Genomic DNA, 23579 nt, shown 5'->3' with positions numbered 1-23579 from the left:
TTAGTGGAATAATTAATTTCCAGTGCTTTTCATTTAATTTCTGGTGTTGAAACATTCAAAGTGTCCATTTTCTTCAACTTTGCCTGCAGCTATAAAGACTGGAAAAACAGCTAAAACATTAAAAGTATTATGTGGTCGTTCCAGCAGCTGAGCTTTAAGAAATGAGGAAACTGGTGACAAAAATTACACAAGAAAGCAATACAGGGAACTACCATTAATGTCCTCACTACCACTTTGTTCTCTAAATCATTTTAGGAAGTAATAAGGTAAAACCTTTTTATAACGGCTCCTGCAGGGATACATGGTAACCTTCACAGTTCAATGAGTTCTGCTGAAGGAAGTACCTGAGATTCCTCAAAGTGTCCACAAGGAAGAAATACTCTTACAGGTTTCAGGGCATTTGTACCTTTCCTTTGGCAGCTGAAGCATTACTACACTGACAGCATTGGAGTTTCACTCCCTAAAAACAGTGTCTTTCCAAAGTCACTCATTTTTGGTTGAGGGAGACACATGACACTGACACTGTTCTCAGAAGGCATCCACTACTCTGTTGTCTGCTATTGTCTTAGAACAAGACAGTTAGAAAAATTACTGTAAGTGGTACAAAAGGTAAAAACACCAATTCAATTGCTATTGAACTGACATGAAGCCCCTACCAATTCTAGAGAATTTACACAGCTAATTGTCCAACTAGATAAAACTTTGGTTCACATAGAAAAATGAAACTCCTATCAATAGATCCACATCCTTCTTTAATAGCCCTGAAAGATGATACAGTGATGCTGACTTGAACAACTGTCTAAGAAGGAATAATAATTTTTAAGTGGTTGTTTTGAAGCATTCTGCTCCCAGCTTTGAAGTGCACTCACTGATGCAGACAGTTTTAACTCCAAGTCCAGCAATGCTGTTTAAACTCTTATTCTATACTCAGCTGAGGAAACTGTATCACTTTTTGGGTTTTTTTAATTATTTCTTCTAGGACAACCTTCACTGAAATAGAGAGAGGTTCTAAAATTGCTCAATGAATTGAGAAGGACTCTAGTTATATTTTGGCTCCTATTTTACATTCACTTTTAAGTTCTGAGGTCCCATTACTTCATGGAACAAGTAATAATTACAAAACAGATAGATTTGCTTCTCATTTAAACCAAGCAAGCAATTAAACTTTGCTGGCTTTGCTAGCTTTGATGGAACTTCTGATTTTTGGTAAGAACCATCAAGAAGTTCACATGTATTGATGCTATGAGAGATTAATAGCAACTCATCTATAAAACACCACCAACCTATTCCAGATGAGCATCTCACCCAAAGAACTGGGAGGTGAATGCTTTATAAGCTTCTCTCACAGTTTGAGATACTGTAAACCTGTGACACTGTAATAAAAAGGGGGAAAAGTTCCCCTCCAAAGAAATTTAATTTCTTTTATCTCGCTAAAAAAATAATTGAGCTGTTTGGAAGAAAACTAAGAGAAAAGTAAAATATTATTATTTCACAACATACTCCACCCAAAAAAACATTATTCTGGAAAAGACATATGAATCAACTCTTTTTTTTTTAGAGCTTGAAATTTGAAGAACAATTACTTATATAATTAAAAAAACTCCACTTGAAAGAATTGTTCAGCATGTTATAAAATTTCTCTCAAAACACTGTGCTGTTTTTTGGGTCATCTCTATTTCTGAGTTCTGCAGAAATAATAAATCATCTTCTCTTTTTCCTTGCCACAGCTGCAAGGAAAAAAAATGAACTTTATCTCCCAGGATTTTTCCATTTATATGTCTAAGGCTCATCATCCACTGGCGTCCCCTGTTCTCAAAAGAGGAATTATTGCAGTGTATGTTCAAGCTGGCACTGGATTGCAGACACGATTAACAAAGTCTGGTGGCAGAATAATCATGTGCTGAGTGCTGGGAATTACAGCTGATAGCATATATTCATCCAACAGAGAACATACATAGAATCACCTTCAGTGACTATGAAAACCTGATTCTGACCTTACATCAGAATGTCAGTAATTTGTATTACTGCACTGACACAATCTGTAATGATCTTGAAACAACTTCCTCTTTTCTTCAAACTAGCCTCCCTTTATTTGCCACAGTACTTTCTTTTAGCTAGCAACCTCCCACCACTTACTCCAGTTGCCTAACCAGAGCAATGACCTGAAGCCTGACACAGGACTTGCTCAGTAGATATTTTTCATCTGTCAAGTTTTTATGGCCCAGAAATTTCTTCAGCCATCAGTTATCAAATGCAAAGTCTTTTTTTCCTGTTGCAAATACACTCAGAGTCCTACTCATATATCACTCTTAGTGCTATATGGCAGAGTTGCAAACTGATTTTAAATGCATATCCCCTGCACAATGTTTTGCAATGCTTAAGATTATCCTCTATATTTGACCAAGTTGTGGTTTTCTTTGCAAACCCTAACAGAAGTTTTTTCTTCTTTTTTAGAAGTTACAAGGAACAGATGGTAAATGAGGAGGTAACAAAATAATCTGGTCCATAAATTCAGAGCAAAAATAAAAAGCCAGAATTTAGCCATCTTTTTGGTAGGTTATAACTAGCTTTGTTTTAGAAACCCTTTAAACATTTGTCATGTCAAGTAGCAGATAAATGTAGAAACTTTGTCAGTATTGAAGAAATTATAGTATAGATGCAATCTAGCTTCAGGGCAGCTATGCTAGATCTGATCAAAGCTGCTTGGCACTTGCCTCTAGTCAACAGCTAAGGTTTCATTGTGCAATATTAAAAGCAATGAATTAAAAGAGTGTGACAGTTTTTATAGTACTCTTTCTACTGTGCTGAACTTTTTGTGTAAGTACAGTTGGCAACCCATTCAAAATGTTCACATTTGTATCTGACAGAAAAGAAGAATAATTTAAGAGCTGGCTGCCATTTTCATCAGGAGTTACTCTAGCAAGTGCCATGGTGTTAACATGGGATATTGATGTCATTGGAAATACCTGTGATCTTTATGCTCCATGATAGCTCAAGCATCTATGTTGGAGTTGCAAGTCATGTCCCTTGTTTGAACTTCTTGTAGTTTTTAATAAATCTGACATGATGTAAAGCACCTGCTTTGGTGTCCTACTGCTGCTGCTGCTCTTTGCAACTAGATACCTCTGACTCGGCACCAGGTTTGCAAAAGTCATCACACTTATATGTATGTAGATAAGAACACCAAGGAATGCTCACAGGAAACCAATAAAAGGCTTAAAATAGACAAACAGGAACAGCCAAGCTAATGCAGGTGTGTAAGTAGAACAGTCTTAAAACATGATCTAAAAGCTTGCTATCATGTCTGCAGTATTGCTACACAGTAAATAGATCTGCACAACATATGACTGAAGTGTCAAACTTGAAGGTTCTAGGTGAGACTGTATAAGCTCAGCCTCATTTGAACCTCAGTAGACTTCTACCCGATACACACTTTATAAAGAAACACAAACTGATAAACTCTCACATTAAATGGCAAAGATGATGTAAGATACTAACTCAGGGGGGGCACATTAAAACCTACGTTTGGGGCCCCTTTAAAATCTAAACAATGACACACAAAATAAATATGTTTATGATAGAGGATTTATTGCCAAAAGGGCCCTGCATTGTGTCCATCATAACTAATACTGCTTCTGTGTTTGATCATGTGGTGCAGAATGTTTATACTAACAAAGGGAAAGTATTGAAATATCTCCATGGTACTGCATCTTTACATGCTACTATTAAATTTAGGCTAATTTATTCTTAAGACTGTGCTCAGAAAATTATTTAAGCTACTCATTTTTAATGGGTACTGTTGTAGTATGTTTTTATACTTTGTAATATTCTGAAGTAGTTTTGTTTTGTATCCCCTTATTTTTCCCAAATGGTTTATCCCAGACTGTACCCCCCTCCCTTTACCTGTGTTATCCCTCTCCCGGGATGAGATCATCCCCAAACCCCCACCCTAGCTCTCTGTCAATCACTCAGCATCCCATCCCCTCCATCCAGAAGTTTTGGTCCAGGTCGTTGAGTGATTAGCCAGAGGCTGGGAGTCAGCCCCCCAAGCCTTGCCCCATACGCTGTCCTAGATGTCTATCCCTTAGGGTACCCATCCCTTAGGGTCACTCATTGGTTCGTAAAATGTTATCTGCTTTTGGTTTCCACCTCCCTTTAAATGTGACCTTGGCACATCTCCCGGGGCTCTCGGCAGGAGGCCCCCTGAGGTGCAGGAGCTCCTTTGGGATCCTAATAAAACCTTGGATTGACCCCTGCTAAGAGTCGGCCCTTTCTCTTCTACCGATGTCTCTGGTGTCTCTTGTGCTGCACAGGCGCCCTCAGTACCCTCGGGGCACACACAGAGAGTGTCTCCCTGCCAGCCCAGGTGCCCCCAGTACCCTCGGGGAACACACAGAGAGTGTCTCCCTGCTGCCAGCCCAGGTGCCCTCAGCATCCTCGGGGCACAGAGAGTGTCTCCCTGCTGTCAGCCCAGGTGCCCTCAGCACCCTCGGGGCACAGACAGTGTCTCCCTGCCAGCCCAGGTGCCCTCAGCACCCTCGGGGCACAGAGAGTGTCTCCCTGCCAGCCCAGGTGCCCTCAGTACCCTCGGGGCACACACAGACAGTGTCTCCCTGCCAGCCCAGGTGCCCTCAGCACCCTCGGGGCACACACAGAGAGTGTCTCCCTGCCAGCCCAGGTGCCCTCAGTACCCTCAGGGCACACACAGACAGTGTCTCCCTGCCAGCCCAGGTGCCCTCAGCACCCTCGGGGCACACACAGAGAGTGTCTCCCTGCTGTCAGCCCAGGTGCCCTCAGCACCCTCGGGGCACACACAGAGAGTGTCTCCCTGCTGCCAGCCCAGGTGCCCTCAGCATCCTCGGGGCACAGAGAGTGTCTCCCTGCCATCCCAGGTGCCCTCAGCACCCTCGGGGCACACATAGAGAGTGTCTCCCTGCTGTCAGCCCAGGTGCCCTCAGCACCCTCGGGGCACAGAGAGTGTCTCCCCCCAGCCCAGGTGCCCTCAGCACCCTCGGGGCACACACAGACAGTGTCTCCCCGCTGTCGGCCGGGTCGGGGCTGCCCCCCCCCCCCCGGTGTCTGCCGACTCGGGACTGGCCCAGGGCTCTTGAGAGGCTCGCAGAGGGACCGAGACAGGATACAATACAATGTAACATCAATGCAGAGTGGGGATGCTCTGTCCATCATGAGAAATTCTTGTTTTCTCTTCTCTTTTCCTATGCTCGTGTTCCCATTCCTTTACCAAACACTGTCTGCAGTAATTTTTTGTAGTTCTTCAGAATGAACCAGGAATTCAAAGTGTTCAAGAAGAAGTTCTTTGCATTTACCTTTGAGGTGTAAAGCAAAATGTACTACAGGAATCAGTGATGCCCAAACTTTCCAATCTGAAATAAAATTATTTCAAATTATCTCAAAAAGCTCTAGAAAGATAACAACAACACCAAAGGCAAAACCAAGCAGCAATTAAAAAAAATTAGTAGAAGATCTGTTCTTCCTTTCCCCTTCTATTGCCCTTTTTCTGCTGTGCACGAAAGGTAAAGTTGCAAACATATCTAGAAGCTTTCTGTGAAGAACTTGCACTGCACAGCCTTAAAAATCAGTGCAGTTGACTCCAGCCTAGTTCTAGCACTGGTGGTCACACAAATGAGAGCAGCTGGGGAGATTGCTCCTTCACATATTCCCTCTTGGCACTCCCCCTTCACTCCTCTAGCTGTCTGCTGCAAGTTAATTAAATTAAATCTGGCCTGCAGCAGAGTACTGGAAGCTGCTGCATTTATGCATCGAGCAGTGTGCCCTTCGTAAGTTATTGTGAGACTCTCTGTAATAATTAGACAGGAATAAATCCCACAGGAGAATGAGTCCCCCAAGTGATCTATGCACCCGCAGAACAAATCACAATTCTTCATCCCAAACATAGTACCTCATGACCTGAAAACATTATATCTGCACAGCACCATGCCAGATCTAATAAAACGTGTGTCTCAGCAGGGACCATTAACTCCTGCACAGCATTACACTGACACTTTTAAACTCTCCATTTCTTGAGCTACTTTATGTAGCATTGGCTTAGGAGTCTCTGAACTACACATCACTGTAGAATTGAACACTCTTTGTCTCATTTTGAAAGGCACTGGAAACTATTCAGCAAATCATCGTGTGTGAACAGAGTTTACCTTCTCCTGTTGGCTAACAGGAGACATATGTCTGTACCTTCATGATTTTTTTCTAAAGAACCAAAGAGGAAGAGGCATTCACTTTATTTCTCAGATTCTTTCCCCCTCCTTCTCTTTCCTAGATTCCTTGCCCTCCACATTTGCGCTGCAGGATAAGAAGTAAACCACTTCTCTGAATTTAGCCTGAAGCTGTGAGGCTCCTGTCTTAGGCTACCTTAGCTTGCCACAAGCTGTCAAGCAAGCAGGCCACAGAGCAATCAAAATGATACTCCAGAATAACAAAGCTATTATGAAGGGTAGAGATGAGACATCACAATCACAATTACAGCAGTGTAATGAGTTTCTATCTTAGCAGTCAAGCAGCTGCAATTAGCTTGTATACACTGCTGGCTACTGCACATGGGAGGGTGATCTAGATAATTTGCATTGGTGCTGGACAAGGAGTACTGCACCTGATGGTCACTAACACAAATGATCATTGACATCAGTGACACCAAGACTGGAGGAAACCTGGGCTACTGTGACCATGCCCTGGTGGAGTTTGTAGTCCTAATGAATAGAGGTCAGGCAAAGAGAAAAGCTGGGACCCTGAATTTTAGGAAAACAAAATTCCAGCTGGTCAAGGAACTGGTCAATAGGACTCCCTGGTCCTATTTCTGTTAGTAAATAGAAACCCCTGGTTTCCCCCCAGGAAACTGCCCTCAGGGACAAGAATTGGTAGAACTTTAAGGATTCTTTCCACAGAGCAGAAGAGCTCATGATTCCCAGTTGTAAGAGATCAGGAAAGTAAGGCAAGAGAGCATCATGGCTGAGTCAAGACCTACTGGTCAAACTAAAGGACAAGAAGGAAATCCACAAACAATGGAAGCAGGGCCAGGTATTCTGGAAACAATATGGGCTCTCTGCCTGGTTGTGTGGAGGTGCAGTCAGGAAGGCCAAGGTACAGCTGGACTTAAACTAGGCAAGGGACGCAAAGAATAACAGGAAGGGCTTCTATAAATGTGTCAGCCAGAAAGAGATGGTCAAAGAAAGTGTGTGTACCCTCCCCGTTGAGCAAAACTGACAAAACTGGTAACAACAGATGAGGAGAACGCTGAGGAATTCAACAACTTTTTTGCCTCAGTCTTCACCAGCAACCTCTCTTCCCACACTACTTGAGAGAGCAGACTGGAAGACGAGGGGAGCAAAATTCATCCTACAAGAGAAGCTCAGGTTCATGACTGCCTAATGTACATAAGCCTATGGAGCCTGATGAGATGCATCCCAGAGTCCTGAGGGAACTGGCTGATGTAGTCACCAAGTCCCTCTCTGTGATGTTTGAAAAATCATGGCAATCAGATGAAACACTAGGTGACTGAAGAAAGGGAAACACTATACCCACTTTTCAAAAGTACAGGAGGCAGAATCCTGGGAAATACAGACCTGTCTGCTTTACCTTTGTGCCTGAGGATACCAAAGTCAGGATGTGGCCCTTGCACCAATGCTGTGAATACAAATACACTCTGTAATAAACCTAAGAGTTTTATTACTTAAGAAGAGACTTCTGTGCAAAGAAAGCCTTAATGAACCTTTAAAAACTGAGAAAGGCTGATGGCTCTCTAGTCACGCCACACCTGAGGCAGATGGCTCTCCAGACCTGCCATACCCAGGCTTGTGGTTTGGCAGAGGATATGCAGAGAACAGTGCATATTAGACTGATTGATAACTGATAACTGATTGATCCTAAGGGAGGAACAAGTAATCTCAGGCATGTGAGTATTTGCTTGTTTCTCTGCTGTGACTGAAATGGCTGACACCATAATGTACAAAAATAGCTCTTTGGTCAAGAATTAGAAATGAGTATGTATATGACTTTTCCTCCTACAAGTGGATTGTGGTTTCAGAATGAGAAAGAGACAAAAACCAACAGGAGTTACTTCACAAGGGTATGCACAATAAAATCCATCAAGTGCCTTTTATGGACAAATTCAATCTGTGCACTTGGATCAGCCACAGCTCTTTTACAGAATTTGTATTTCCATGTGGATTAGCAGCTGGCTCTCCTTCAGTATTTTTAAATAACCCTGAATTGTATAATTGCCATGGGACCATTCTAACTCATACTCTGGTCACTTATGAGGATTTACACTCTGGTACACTCAGTTATTCATTAAAAACAGATAACTCCCACAGGAGACACTGCATCACTCAATACTCATGCTACTTCTGAAATATGGTATACTTAAAGAAATACACATGTTAAAAGTACTTATCTGGTCTAAGATATAATAATGGCAATAAATAAATAAATTGGGCATATCACCTTTTAATGATTGGGAAAACTATGTTAATGTCTTCCCAAGAAAACATTTCCTATTACTTAAATTAAAAAGTAGGATTGAAGGATAATTTATATTCAGAAGGAAGGGAAAAATGTACTTGAGTTGGCTTTTCTGCACTGCCAGTAATTCCCTCGAAAGCCTTTAAAAATAAGCTGAAAATGTAGCCTGCCAATATGATAAAACAATACATAAATTTCCACAGGCTGTATCATCCTGATAAAGTATGGAGAGTTAAAACCTTGTGCTCCGTATATATAGTCCATTACAAGACATGCTTTGGGTAGTGGTACTGAAGAGGAAAACTAAAACAGAAATCAAACTACAACAATGCTTTTCTACACAGCTGTTTTGCTACTGTCATGAAAGGTACCCTCTACAGATCATTTTAGACAGATTTAACTTCTGGTTTATGCATTTTTAAATTCTGCTTCAGTCAAACAGACTGAAGATGCTTAAAAGCTTTAAAATGTAATCCATCAGTTAAAAAAGAAAACCAAAACCACACTTCACTGCAACAACACTTCAAGGAAGTTAGGTTAGCTATGTCTATCTAAGTTACAGGTTTCAATATAAGTAATGCATTATTCCACCACATTCACACAAACCCACACATTTTAATAATGGTAATTGTAACCCATAGTAGTATTTATCCAGACAAAAACAGCAAAAAAGTTTTGTAGGAACTCAGTGACATAGTCACAAGCTGCCTCAACTCCCATGCAAGAACCACCATCCCATTTTCAAGGAAAATGCAAACCCAAACACTGAGCAGTTACCTAAATGACCTAAATCTCAGAAGGGTTATTTTCAATAAGTGTTGATATTGTTTCAGAGCACTTAATTAACTGCTTACTTTAACTGACCTGATTCCAAACACGTAGAAAAAGGAGGATGAGTCAACAGCTATATCTTGTTCACAGAGCTTTAAGAGGTACCTCAACCTTCCAGCAATGTGATGTAATCTATTAGCAGCAAAGAGAAGGCATTCCTGCAAAATCTGCCTGTTGGTCCTTGGTGGATAGTACTTGGTTTCAAAATTGAATATGACTGCTACTCAAACTGACATTCAAGTTTATGTGGCTTATAAAAACTATTTCTAACTACTTTTCAAATATGAGTCCAATTGGATTGCATTTTCTCTCAGGAATGGATTGCTCCCAACAGTACAAAAGAAAAATAACAGCAATTGTTTAAAAGTCACAGTAAGTTTATTTGTGAACTCATTTTAATGGATGTGAATCAAATGCATGTATAATACAGAGAGAGTTATTTGCTCTCTCTCAGACTCCCCCCCAAAAAACCCATAAAAAATATCCATGTAACTTTTTGTTTCTAAGAAGAAAGGTTATAGAAAACATGATACTTTAATGCAGGAAAAAAAAAAAAACAGAGTTTCTTGCTTTATTTGAATTACTTTATAGTATGCTATCACCTGAGAGGTACACTGCCTAACTTTTACCTGCAAATCTAAGAAGCACCAGGTATAGAAGTGCTCCAATACAGGCACATGAATGCATGTACATCTATCAACGAATGCAAATGTCTTGAAAATAAACCTACAAATTTGCTGTGCATTTCTGTATTTTCCACTTTGAAAAAAACAAAACCAACAAGTTGTAAATCATCATCTCTGAAATAAGCATATGAAGAGGAACATAACTAAGACCAAAAAATGGAGACTATTTAATGTCTGAGGGTTGTGAGAGTAATGGCTAATCCCGGTTTTCTCACAACTGACCTGATTTAAGCAGGAGGCTGGACTAAATTACCTTCTATGTTCCTTTCCAACCTGAAACTACTTATGATTTGATTTTCACTTTTTTTATTGTTACCAAACAGAGATTAAAAAATTTCTGCTCTTCTTAGAAGCTGGTATAAACTTCATTGACTATTGATGATATAACTATAGCTCCTGCCTACGTGCCTTAATTAAAGTACATAGTCTAATTGCAGTCACTCTCACTGAAATGAGCAGCAATATGCGTTTCATTTTCTTCAGGATCTATATTTGGATTACAATTAGTTTTCACTGGCTGTAGCCCTTTCTGAATGTGATCAGCTAAAGGGTATAAAAAGACTCACATTTTAATACTTGCAGCACAACGTTCTCTGTACAAAGTCGATGTTGACAATCCAGACAAGCAGAATCTGCAGCTGGCAAAGGTCTGCTTCCTGAACAAATGTACTAACAAGCATGCCAGGCTCTGAGGGTTCAGCCACACTGTAAAACAGTTCTTGTTTCCTGAAAAGCCTCCAAAAAACAACAGAGTACTATTTTGTCCTTTCTTGCTCCCACTTATTTGGTCCTTCACAGAATGGCCATCAACTAAAATACTCACAAAAATATTTCCTTATTACTGTTGCTTTCCCACCCTGCATTGTGCAATTAGGTGGTTTTGGTGGACTTTACATCTTGTAAACTGATGCTGAAGCAGGTTTTCCTTCTCTCTTTCAAAAAATTTGAGTCATGATTTTTTAACAAAAATGATGGGTTATATTTTCAGAAAAGCTAAGGACAAGTCTTCTTGTCCACGGTGACATGCAAAAAAACCATCAAGGAGGGAAACCTGCTTGGTGACACCAGGATTCTAGCAGAGCTAGCACTCAGTGGAGCTACATTTAATGCACCTTCTACCTGCCTGGTGAGTGCAAACGAGGGCAGATTTGATCCAGTGGGACAGCAAAATTAACAGAGAGCTGCAGCAGGTAATGACAGTATAATTGTGGTCTATTCTATGTACTACAGTCTTGTTTAAAATACTGATAAGTGTCATAAATACTAATTTTAAAGTGATAAATAATATTCCAAAGTCTTAAAGAACCATGCAATACTAACAAACTAGTACAATCTGTTTGTAAATGTCATCATCTTTCCCTAAACCACAATGGTTTCTGGTTGCTAACATCTCTGGTCAGATCACGCTTCAACATATAAGATAATCTTTTCTAAGTGGGATCATTTTCTTGTATGTCTAACTTGACACAGACATTTATGTCACTACTTAACTAGCAATGGAATGAAATCCACAATTTACTAAAAATGTCCCAAAAATCAAACTTTTTTTTTAAGATGTGGCACACAGCAACTCCAAAACAAAGTCTTATAGCAGCATTTCTATAGTTCTGCTGGTCTTCCAATGTTTTCTTAGACTTTCATAGTGCATTAACTTAGACTTTCATAGTGCATTAACTTAAAATAGAAGTACATTGTACAATGGATCTTTTAGATCCTACGCATGATTTTTGAATTTAGAAGTGTGCAGCATTCAGCCAAAGACAGACAAATAATAACAAATAAATCAAGAAATCAGCACTTTGAACTAAGCTTTTATCCTGGTTAAGGCTAAACTTGGAAATGCATGAAACAATGGTTAACATTATATTCAAAACATGACACATAATTTGCATATAATTTCAACCAGAATAAAATAGGCCAAATGAAGATATTTCAGCACTATAGCAGCCACAATAAAGATTTGTAGGGAATAGGTTTGCTCCTATTCCCTACAAACAGTCATTCCAGCTTGTCTCTAATTCAAAGCAGAAGATATCAGAAATTTTGCAAAACTCAGAGGAAGAACAGTGTTCTCTCAGCACATACCCACAGGAGGTGCTGCCGTTCAGACAGAATCATTCAGACTGGTCCCCAGTCCAAACATCAGCAGGACTGAGATCCCCAGTCCAACATCCTCAGTAAGATTGAGACCTTTCAGACTAGATTGTTCAAGAGTTTGTCAAATCAGGTCTTGGAAACTTCCAAGGATGGTGCCTACACAGTCTACTGGACCAATCCAGCCAAATGCTTGACAGTCCTCATGGAGGAGGCAACAGTTCTTGCTGTTCCTGAGCCAGCCTTTGCCACTTAGCTCTCTGTTCTTGTGGCAACATAGCACAACCAATAGGAGACAAAGAATATGGTGGTTATGTTTCCTGAGACCCAGCTAAAGAATGCCCTAGCCTTGACTCAAAGGGCAGATGGTGTTTGTAGGTGTTTGGCACTGCGACAGTCTATAAGTGCAATATATCAATTAAGGTCTCAAATGAGTCCTAGCTTACAAACTTTTCAATATTGGATACTACAATGTAGATGTATAAAAAAGCTCAAAAGAATGTGATCAGCTGCCTGATCATTCATTGAGTTCTGGTGTTATATTTATTTTGACTGGTTTTCATTTCATACATGAGGAAAAGATTCATTGTAGCTGAAAGGAACCTCATGAAATTCAACAAAGTGCAAAGTCCTGCATCTGGGAAGGAAGTACTCCCTGAAAAAATATGAGCTGGATATGGACTGTCTGGGAAACAACTCTCCTGGGAAGGTCCTGATCAAACTTGAGCTAAATGTGAGCCAACTTTGAGCCGCAGCAGCAGCAATCACTTCCTTCAGTGTGCTGACCTGTTAGTACAGCATGACAGCAGATTAAGGGAAGTGATCATCTCCCTTTATTTGACACTCATCAGACCATATCTAGAACACCATATGCAGCTTTGGGTCCCTCAGCTCAAGAAAAGAAAAATATTGATAGAGTTTGGCACAGCATCACCAACATGGTGAGGAGCTGAAGTGTTTACCCTGTGAAGAGAGACCAAAGGAACTGGGTTTGTTGAGCCTGAAAAACAGAAGTCTTTGGTGACCTAGAATGACTTGGGGGTGCTGGTGAGTGAGAGGCTGGACGTGGGCCAGCAATGTGCACTTGCAGAAGTATTAGTTTGGCACAGAGTAATAATCAAGTTTCAGACAGCTTGAAGAACTGAAGTCTAATGAGCACTAAAATAGCAGAGAGCTGCTTTGCTTGCTTATGTAACACTTAATATGAATAATTAAACCAGTCTGCAGGTTCCTGGAGTGTACAAACAAAAGAGGAGGAATTGCTGAGGTAAACATGAGCAACATACAAATAAGAGGTACAATATTATATTTACATAAAATATAAATATAGTATAAATATTATATTTATAGTAAATATATGGGAAAACATGAAGAGAGCAAGATTTATCAGTCTATTTTACATCTCTGACTGCTGAATTCCCCATTGTTTTTTTTTTTTTTTAATTCTGGTTTTCTCTCTTTTTGAACCAAAGAGAAGAAAATTCCTTATCAGGAAGAGACCAGCATGGGTAGAAGGTGGCCTGAACAAGCCAAGTCTCCTTTGTCTAAGTCCAACCTCTCAAAGTAGAATTCACATTACAGTCAAAGCCACAGGGTAACTTACATAACATTAACAGATATACAAATGTGACATTTCCATACAGTAATAGTTAAATCAGTAACTACTGAGACTAAGGAAATATCTCTAAGTAAAAATATGAAATCAGTGTTATTCTTATGTTGCTAGCTTCAGTAGGAAATAAGTTAAATGATCTTTCACTTGTATACAAGTTTGTATCTCTACAGCTCTGCAGACACTGGAGAAAGTGATAAATCATTCATCGAAAACTGAAGTTGTACCACTGCCATTTGGCCAGCTGGGTAGCACCTTAAAAATATGAAACTGATACAGTTAGTAGGAAAACAGAATTTAACTCTCCTCTTTTAACTTTCCTTCTACTGCAAATGCATAAAAATCTGTTTTGGATGTTTCCCTGTAGTGTGGACCATAAATAGTAACTTTAAAATATACAGAAGTAGAAAGCACATGACAAAAGCACTTTATTTGACCCTATTCTACCAAAAATATCCTTACTTCCTGTGCTCAGCTTAATCCATCAAAATCTTCAATCATCTTAGCTGTATAATCCAATACTTATTCTCCACATTTGTGTGAGTTTATGTACTGAGAACATTAGGATGAAAGGATTTATTAACAGCTTCTCAACTGACATTTACAGGGGATTGTGGTTCTTCAGTCTCCCAGAAGTGCTAACCTTACAATTTTTTTCTATTATTTCTTCAGTTTAAAAGTTCAGTCACAAAATTCCTAACATTAGGAAAGCACCATATTTTTAAAGACTCAGAATCTCTTCCTCAGCAGCCAGAACTGTAAGCTGTGCTGAGCCTCCCACAATGTCACAGTGATCAAATAGGCAATAAAACATTTTGAGTGTCTAATGTGGCAACCATACTAAAATATGATAAAGGAACAGGTCTTAGACCAGCCCTGTACATAGTATAAATTAAAACATTCTACAAAGCAGGATTGTACACAGGGCAGCCTCTGTGGCTTCCTCACCTGCAGAGATAAGCAGGTCTGGGGAAGACTTACCCTAGGCACTTAAAACACTACTAACATTCTCCCAGGAGTTTCTTAGGAGAGAGAAAGGAGCTCATACTTTGGGAGGTGTTTTCTATGATGGCACAGAAGCAGTATTAAATACTGTAGTCAGTGTGGAGAGTTCAAACCTGCAGTTTTGTACACATTTATTTTTATCTCTGAAAACAGATGCAGAGAATTCCACACCATGGGAGGACAGGACCCTAATCTTCAGGATTCACTGAAGCCCATGAAAGAGCACTACAAGTACTACACTGAATTTGTATTTGCAGCAACAACTTTCCTGATATGTGGTGAAAAAAAACCAAAGTTCTGATCATGGAGCTTAATACAGAGACAATATGGACACTAGGCAATGAACACCAATTAATATATATGGACACTAGGCAATGGACACCAATAAATATCCTCACTCTTAGGAAAGCCACTGTGCCTTTCAAAAGATAAATTTGAGATGTAAATCTTTAAGCAGTGGCCTGAATTGCTAGACAAGAAAATTTGAAACAACTTAAGAGAATATGACATAAAAAGGTATGAATGTCCAAATTAACATAGTTACATGAGCATGCTACAGCCTTCTTGAATATTATGGTTCACTTAAGCACGCTTCTCAAACTTTTTACAACAATTTGAATAATTTGTATCCTAACTAAATTATCAAGACTAAATCCATATTTCTACTTGCTAGGAATTTTTATAGAAGTTGGATGCTGCATCCATAAAACACCTGCCTTTGTACGCACTGAGTACCAAAATGACTAAATCTGTACCACATGATGTTGAATTGAAAAAATTCTGCAATTTTCTCAAATTTTCCACTGCAAGCTAAACTGCCTGCATTTGAAGGCAAATGAGAAGAAAGAAAACACTGATTGGAGAGTTAGTAGAACTTGTCGATGGGCCCTTTTTATTTCCTTTCATTTCAGCAGTAAAACATTTCTCAGTTGATCTGATTACTAACCCAATTAGGGATCCAGAGTCTGTTACAAGTAACTGGATCACTCACCAGGCTGCAAGCACTGGTAAGTGCCACTACCTTGATGCAGAGGCAGCTGACTAATATTCAGAGATACCATGACATACATACCATGGCAGCCGAAATCAGACTTCATTTTTACCTTTTCTTCTTCTTTCCTACAGAGATATTAATTTTGTAGGTTCCATTCTTCAATGCCTTTGAGAATTGTATTTAGGTTGCAGATTAACCGTGCTGTACAATGCCCCCTGTACCACTGTGACTGAGCCCCACGTGTGCCCATGTGTGTATGAATACAGAGAGTGGGATAGGGAAGGAAAGTACATCATAGACTGTCAACCTGGGTAACAGAGAATCAGCTTTATATACCCTTCCAGACTGACTTGCAGTCCTAGAGACAAAAAAATGAAGCTTACAGATATTTAATCTGTATCCATAAGATAAAACTCTATGTATAACATACATACACACTGGTAGGCAGAATGTTCAAGCCAAAACAGACATCTTCAACAATCCCAGAGTATAAAGCAACTTATTTATGTACATTTTCTAAGACTGTTTCAGGTTTATCTTATTCATCATGTTATGGCTTTCCTCAGGATTCTTCAACCCTTTATTTCTCTTTTTATTTGTCTGATTTCACAGTCAAACCAGCAGGAGGTTTGACTTGAGATCTCTTGAAGTCCATTCTTTATTTAACCCTGTGACTTTGAAAGGAATGGCATCTTTATCACCTGCTGATCACCCACCACTCCTACAAATTTTGAAACCTCTTTAAGTTGTCAGAATCCATATCTGAGAAGTTAAACTTTTCAACTTAAAAGATAACAAAAAATCTCCAGTAGTGATGTGTCTTCAGGTTGGGGTTTACAAAAACCAAGCCCAAATTTGAAAGTTGATTTCCTTTCTCACATCAGCATCACTACTTAAGTCTTGCAACACCATGATAAAGAAATTTGATTTTATTTACTTGGGGCAGTTGCCATAGGCTGGTCTCAAGCTGAAAATCTTGATATTTATCACTGTTCTCTTGTATCACATCTATCACAGTTTGGCCTTGCTCCAGAATATTCAAAACAAATAACATGTTCCAGCTAATGGTTCCAGCTAACAATGCCATGTGTAACTAACTTCTTTTAAATACCCAGCACACCAACACTGTGTGTGCCACCTGCAGAGTGGTTTAGAGTCATAATCTTTCCTGCCATGTGCAGAGTAAGTAGTTCTTCCACCATCAGCATCATTTCCATGCTGAAGCTCAAAACTGCAACCTATTACGGTTCTTCCATGAGACACCTCTTTGGAAAACCCTCAGTACCACACCAGGAAAAACACAGTTTCACAGTCTGCTGAAGGACTAATTGCTCCCTTGCTGAGTGTTTCCCTGGTGTCTCTCTGTACAGACTAGGACTGATGTACTACTGCTGCTTCTCAGCCTTGGCTGGCAGAACAGAGACAGAATTTGTCCTTCAGCTCATAAAGATTTTTCTGGCATGGGCTACACTTACCTCCTGGACAATGCCTCATGGCCATTTTACACCGTCTGGATTCTGCAATGGTTGGACATGGTATTGAGTCTTTTGCTGGCTTCTTCACAATTTGTCTTGTTCTCGTTTCCAGGCCCCACTTAAATCCACACGTTTTGTTATTTCTGCTGCAAGTTCCCCACTCACTCCATTGACCCACTTCACAGCCTTCTGATAAAGCAAAAGAAAACACAAGTGAGCAATTCTTCTGGTTTTTTTTTTGTTTTCCTCTTTTTTTTATTAGAATGCAATGTACATTGTTAGAAAGCAACACTTGACAGTTTTACCATTAGCAGGTAAAAAGCTAGAAACAAAATTAAAATCTCTTACAGAATCTGAATCTTTTTAGCCAGCATCAACTCAACCAAAAAAAAAAAAAAAACAGAATATAGAACTGTATGTTTGATATGTTATGACAGTCCAAATATTCAAAAAGTCTCCTCAGCTAATGAGATTGACTTTTCTTCTATCTAATATATAGATCCTATTTGGTTGTCACTTGGGTTTGAAAACTTCAGAAGTTCACATTTCCAAGTCCTCTCCATCATGAAATGCAAGAAATAGTGTTGAAAGAAAGAGTTTGTTCTGACACAAGTCCTAAAATCTTACAAATTCCAAGCTGAAAATCTTCATAAAGGTGATTTTACAGTTAAGAGGACAGAACTTTGTGATGCACAAGAGAGAGAGTGACATTCCCAGTGAAGTGTACTTTAAAGTTTGGAAAAATTTACTAGTATTATCAGTAAAGAAATCAATAATTCCTTACTGAATATTTCCTGATAAGAAATACTAAGCATCATCATAAACTAGTGCCATATTTAAATATGGCCACCTGGCCAAAGAGCTACTTGACTCACCCACACATTCCATAAGCTCTTCCAAGGCTGCAAATCCAGCGGGACATCCTCGAAAGCAGCGGCCTCTGTGCGAGTAAAAGCCACTTTTGCATTTGGTACAAAAGTCTCTGCTAAAGCAGGAGTCACAGTTTTCTATTCTGCATCCTAAATCAAAAGGATCATAAGGAACAATGAGACAGCAAAGTTAGGGTAAGACTGAAAATGAAGGGACTTACAAAGCAATAAAATAGCAAAGCCAGAAACTGTCATCCTGAAATCCATCTGGTATATAGACAAAATTAGAGGTAACCATGTTTCCCACATTTTCCTCTATGTCCTTCTAATCTTATTTTTCTAAATCAAACTGTAGATAAAACCCCTAGTTTAATTATATTTGAGTCAATGATATCTCTTTGGAGGAAAAATGTTCAGTATAAATTATTTTCACGTGTAAGTAATTTTGATGAAACTGAGATGCAACAAATTGTTTTGGAAAGTATGCATGTTTTATATGTATTATCTTCAGTTTATGATTTATCACTGAAAGCAGGATACTTTTTATGAGTTGAACCTATGAATAGCTGAGTGAATGCTTTCATGTAGTGTATCTGATGCCTGTGTCTACATATATGCATGTGCAAGAAGCCTCATTTTTGCTGGATTTAGCTTCTCTCTATTACTGAGACACTTATTCCACAAAAAATAACCATTCTTAAATGACTGGAGACATACACCATAATGCATAGATTAAAAATTAAAAAAAACCAAAAAAATAAACCAAACCAAACAACTATTATCTTTATGAAATATTGTATTCCTCAGAAAATTTAAGAGGAATATGACCTGCAATAGGTGACAGACTCATGTGTAGGCTTTTCAGAAATATCCTATTCCATATTAAAACATGTCACCTTGGAAATGAGTTGTTATTAATGATCATATGTATACCAGACATACCTACAAAAAATACTAGGGAAAAAATATTCCACAGATTAAGACATATAAGCCATTATATTTGGAACAGTAATGATCATTTTAAAATTAATTTCTTAAAAATCTAATCCTTCAGCTAACAAAATTAAATAAGCAACAATAGCTGTATCCTTTCTTCAGCTATCTGAAGCCACAGCAGGAAGCATTTTTTATTCATGTTATCCAACAATATAATCATAATTTTGGTAATTCTGTCACTCATTTATTCTTCATTCTTTTATAATGGAAAAATAAGCACAAACCATAAGGTCACTATTCTGAAATAGCAATTAGTAAATATCGCCAATCAACACTTTAAATTTAGCCAATATTTATGAAACAGATTTTAATATTTATTCTTGAACTTCAGCAGGCTAAAACAGGGCATCCCACAATACTTAAACAGTGTGTGTGTGAGAGTGTGGTTATGGAAAATCCTTTGTTAGCAATTAGGGAAATATGAGGCTTTTAAATCAGATTTCTTGTGGCATTGGGCAAAAAATTAGGCAGATTGAATGAAAAGAAAAATGTATATTTCTAGTGGTGGTGACCTTTGCTTGGTTAAAAGGAATGTAAGGATCAGTTTGAAGCCTTGCCCTGACAAAGATAAGCTCTGCTGGCTCTATTTAGACACAACCACACATAACCTGAATGTACCAAATCCTGTGTCCAGCGTTCTCCAAAGGGGCTTTTAGAACTCGAGTTCATATAAGCAGCACAACTTGGGCTCTTGTCCACACTTAGGGTCATAGGAAATTCCTTAGAATCATAATTTCTTTTCACAAGGGTTGAACCAGTCCCTAAAGAACAGGATCCTGGTCAATGTCTACATAGAGATTCTGCAAAATCACTTTCCTAGATTAATGAATTGCAAGGCAAAACCAACCAGGTGAGCTGCTCTGGAGATGTACCACAATGCTTAATTGCTAATCTGGTTTGTTACACTCAAGATGTACTGTAAGTATTTTATTAAATGTAATGCTTGAGTCAAACATCCTGTGTATTTAAAAATATTCAGAAAAAACATTTGCCTCTTGCCCACTCACCTGAGACACTTGAAAAGAAATCAGGGTTTTTACAAATTGTATAGTCCCAATACAAGATGCAGACCAGAACACTGAAAGAAAAATCAGCATCTTGCAACCCTCCCTCACATCCAATGGACACAACAATTTTTAAACAACTTTTTAACCATTGCTTTCAAAAAACATGTTGGGAGTAACACGCTAAAATTTTCTCTGTGTGTGTCAATAGGGACTAAAGGAAAAACTTTCAACAGAAGTTAACATTTGACATGATACAGACACACTTGGCAGGTGGAAGCTGGCCTCACTTTGCACGGGGGATTCCCTCCATAAAACTATCATTCATTCAATGAATGAATAAATCCTCTTTCAGTTTTGATCATACTTCAAAACTCCCATCTTGTTTGTATTTTCTGCTTTACCTTCAATGCCAGTTTCCTTTTCCTCACAGCATAGTCCTTGAGATAACTATCTTTCAGAAGCTTTAGTAGGTGAAGGTTGGGAGGAGTGAAGGCTGGATGAAGGTTGGGTGGAGATTTCCACCAAGACAGTTTAGACAGTTTATTTTCTTTTTTTTCCTATGAAAATAAACTACTCCAAACATGAAAGACATATTATTTAATCTGTATCAGATGCAATTTAGGGGAAAATACTGAGAGAGTATTAGGAATACTGTAAGAAATCTGAAATAAATATATTAATTCATCAGAGTGATATTCATCATAATGCTTAGGGTTACGGAGTGCTAATCATAATGATAATTTAACTGTAGCTGAAGACAAACTAGGAGTGACAACAACCTGATTCTTCTACAATTTCACCAATGCCCAGACTGTTCCCAACTCCATGACATTCACTCCTTTCAACTCCTGCTCCCATCCCTCTGCTGCTCACTAGAACAGCTTTGGTGCCACAGATCCAATTTCACACTGCCATCCTGAAGTGTCCACTGGCACTGCACTGATCTGTCATTGACCAGCAGCACCTTCTGTGCTATTTTTTTTTTGTAATTGAACCCCCTGACTGCTACAGTTGCAATTACAACAGTCTCAAATGGTCATATGCTCTACTATACTACATAAGTATAGTTCAAGCAACAGCATATTCATGAAGTCCTGCTATTTTGTCACACTGTTAAAAAATTCATTACCTTTCTTACTGCATTGAATTAACTACATGTGTTTAATAAATGCTCAATTTGTTTAAAAGTTTCTCTTTATCTTGTTTTTACTGAAGGTGAATGGAAGGGGAAATTACAATGTTGGGTCCACCTAGGAGAAAGAGGGAGAACCTAAACAAACAGTCAACCAAAGCTGAAGGGAGCTGTAATTTCTAATCTCTGAGTGGTTTCTCCTCCTAAAATTATATAGGTTACTATGGCTGTGGACTAAGTTGAAAGGTTCAAGACAGGCTTAATACATTAATCAGTGCGACCACCAAACTGACAGGTTTCATCTTACTCTTTAAATTCAGTTCTGTTTTTTTTTCTCATGAGATTATGTCTTGTTGGAGCAGTTCAGTTCAAAGTCATTAATTATTTTAAAATTATTGGAAAATTAACAAAGTGTTACTCATCTCTTGGGCATTCTTCTACAGGAGAGATTCAACACTTTACAAGTTCATGTCCAAAAGGACTGCATTCTCACACTGCAGTGTTCAAGGTGGAAATCATATCCAGCAGGAAACTACATTGATTTCTAGAGACAAGCAGTCTCAAATTTCATGATTCACTGTTACTAGAAAAATAGTCTAGAACCACTTAGCAAATTCTAGGAACACATACTCCTTACATGCAGAAAAGAAAATTTGTCTTGAAATCCAAAATTTCCATCATTTTAGAGATGCTACACTTGGCTGTGGTATTCATTGTGTTACATTTGGCACTGACAATGTTTGGCTTTTAAAATCAAGACAACATTTTCCATAAAAAATATTTTCTATAACTTCTCTAACAAAAATGGGAGTGTTCCAGTAAAAAATGTTTAAAAGCTTTTGTGCCTATGAAGACATTATTAGGGCAGAAATTATTTCAGCCTATGTAATTCAAGCCCTGTAACTCCCATAAGGATTTTAACATAGCCAAAATTTTTGTTAATTTTAGGTGAGACAATACTATCTGAGCAACCCAATCTGTAAGCATACCTAAGAAGAGCAAGTAGGAAGAAACCTATTCAGTTTTTAAGGATGTTTATTTCAACTCAACTTCAATCAACATAATGTCTGTATGTCCACAATGCTTCATATGTGCAAACCAAGATCACCAAACCAAGAAAAAAAAGAGAAGTGATGTGTAAATAGTTAGCAGTTACACTAACATAAAAATATGCAATACAATAATCATCAGAGGGGAACCAGGACTGGTCCATAAATGCAAGTGCATCATTATTCTCACAGAGGGAGACTGTAAAAGGCATGAGGATGAGATAAACATCAAGTGCTCAACACATGCCAGTATTGGTTAGACAGAACTTGCATTTATGCTTTTCAAAATCAATCCTGTAATTCAGGGGAAAAAGCCAAGTTCCATAAGTGGTAAAACCAAAATAAATATTATTTTCAATTCACCCTCAACCTTCTGCAATTAAATTCTCTATTTTTTTCTTTTCAAGAAACTAAAAAATACTGCCAATAAGACTACTTTGCCTTTCTCACGAGCACAGTACAGGCTAATAGAAACAAATCAATCTGTTTCTTAAACCTACAAATATATTCAAAAACATTTTTACATGGGGAAGTATTTACAGCCAAGTTTTGAAAGAATTCAAGTGCAGAAGTTGAATTCAAAAACATGTTAGGAAAACTAAGGCCAAGATTCTAAATTACTTTACAGAATGGATGCATAAACCATATACTGTCTCATTTAATTTTTGATCAAAACTTAACCACCTGGTAGGGATTAGGCAGCACTCTGCAATACTACACAGCAGCTGGGAACACTATATCCATGGAGCCCACGCAGGGAATGGGGAGAAAGATGTGGGATAGCTTGGGACAGGTCCAAGCATGGCCATAAGTGCTCCTCATCCAGCCAGACTGCCACTGAGTGACCCCATGTGAGTCTCAAGATGATGTGTGATGTGAAAACCAGCACACACCTTCTCACAACTCTGTGCTCCCAATGACACAGCACAGCACTAGGGGAAAGGTGCCACACATTTAACAGACACTTGATTATTGCAGGAAAAAAAGAAAAGCTATTTCTCACTTCAGGTTCTTATGTCAGGTGACCTGATTCTGGTTAGACTATGACAAAACCATTCTCCCTCTAACTAGGAATAAGAGGTAACAGCAGTGATTAATAATCCATATGGGTAATATTCCACATATGAGCATATGGAAAAATCGATACAAATCAGCACAACTGCCAGACAGAGGTGAAATAATGTGAGATACCAGAGCACTCGTGGATTTTAATAGTTGTGCTTCTAGGCACAAACATGCAAACAAGGAATCTTGTTGCACATTAGCAGGTTGCAAATTTCCAAATAAAATGTTTCACTAAAAGTGAAAGGTTGTTTGTTTGTTTTTAATAGTACAT

At 38.7% G+C, this 23579-nt stretch overlaps 1 protein-coding gene across 2 annotated transcripts in view; it reads right to left on the bottom strand.

Moving 5' to 3' along the window:
- Positions 1–23579, bottom strand: part of RSPO2 (R-spondin 2) — a 104208-nt gene that overhangs the window by 24326 nt on the left and 56303 nt on the right. The window contains exons 3-4 of one of the 2 annotated variants that reach the window (XM_066547464.1): positions 18066–18209; positions 17191–17379 (exon numbers count right to left, since the gene is read on the bottom strand). In XM_066547464.1, coding sequence (XP_066403561.1) covers positions 17191–17379; positions 18066–18209 — 333 coding nt within the window. The remainder of the gene's footprint in view (positions 1–17190; positions 17380–18065; positions 18210–23579) is intronic. The other variant, XM_066547471.1, reaches the window with a different exon arrangement.

Source organism: Molothrus aeneus, chromosome 1 (genome assembly GCF_037042795.1).
Source record: "Molothrus aeneus isolate 106 chromosome 1, BPBGC_Maene_1.0, whole genome shotgun sequence".
In the NCBI taxonomy this organism is placed as follows: domain Eukaryota; kingdom Metazoa; phylum Chordata; class Aves; order Passeriformes; family Icteridae; genus Molothrus; species Molothrus aeneus.
This window is presented reverse-complemented; position numbering and strand designations above follow the sequence as displayed.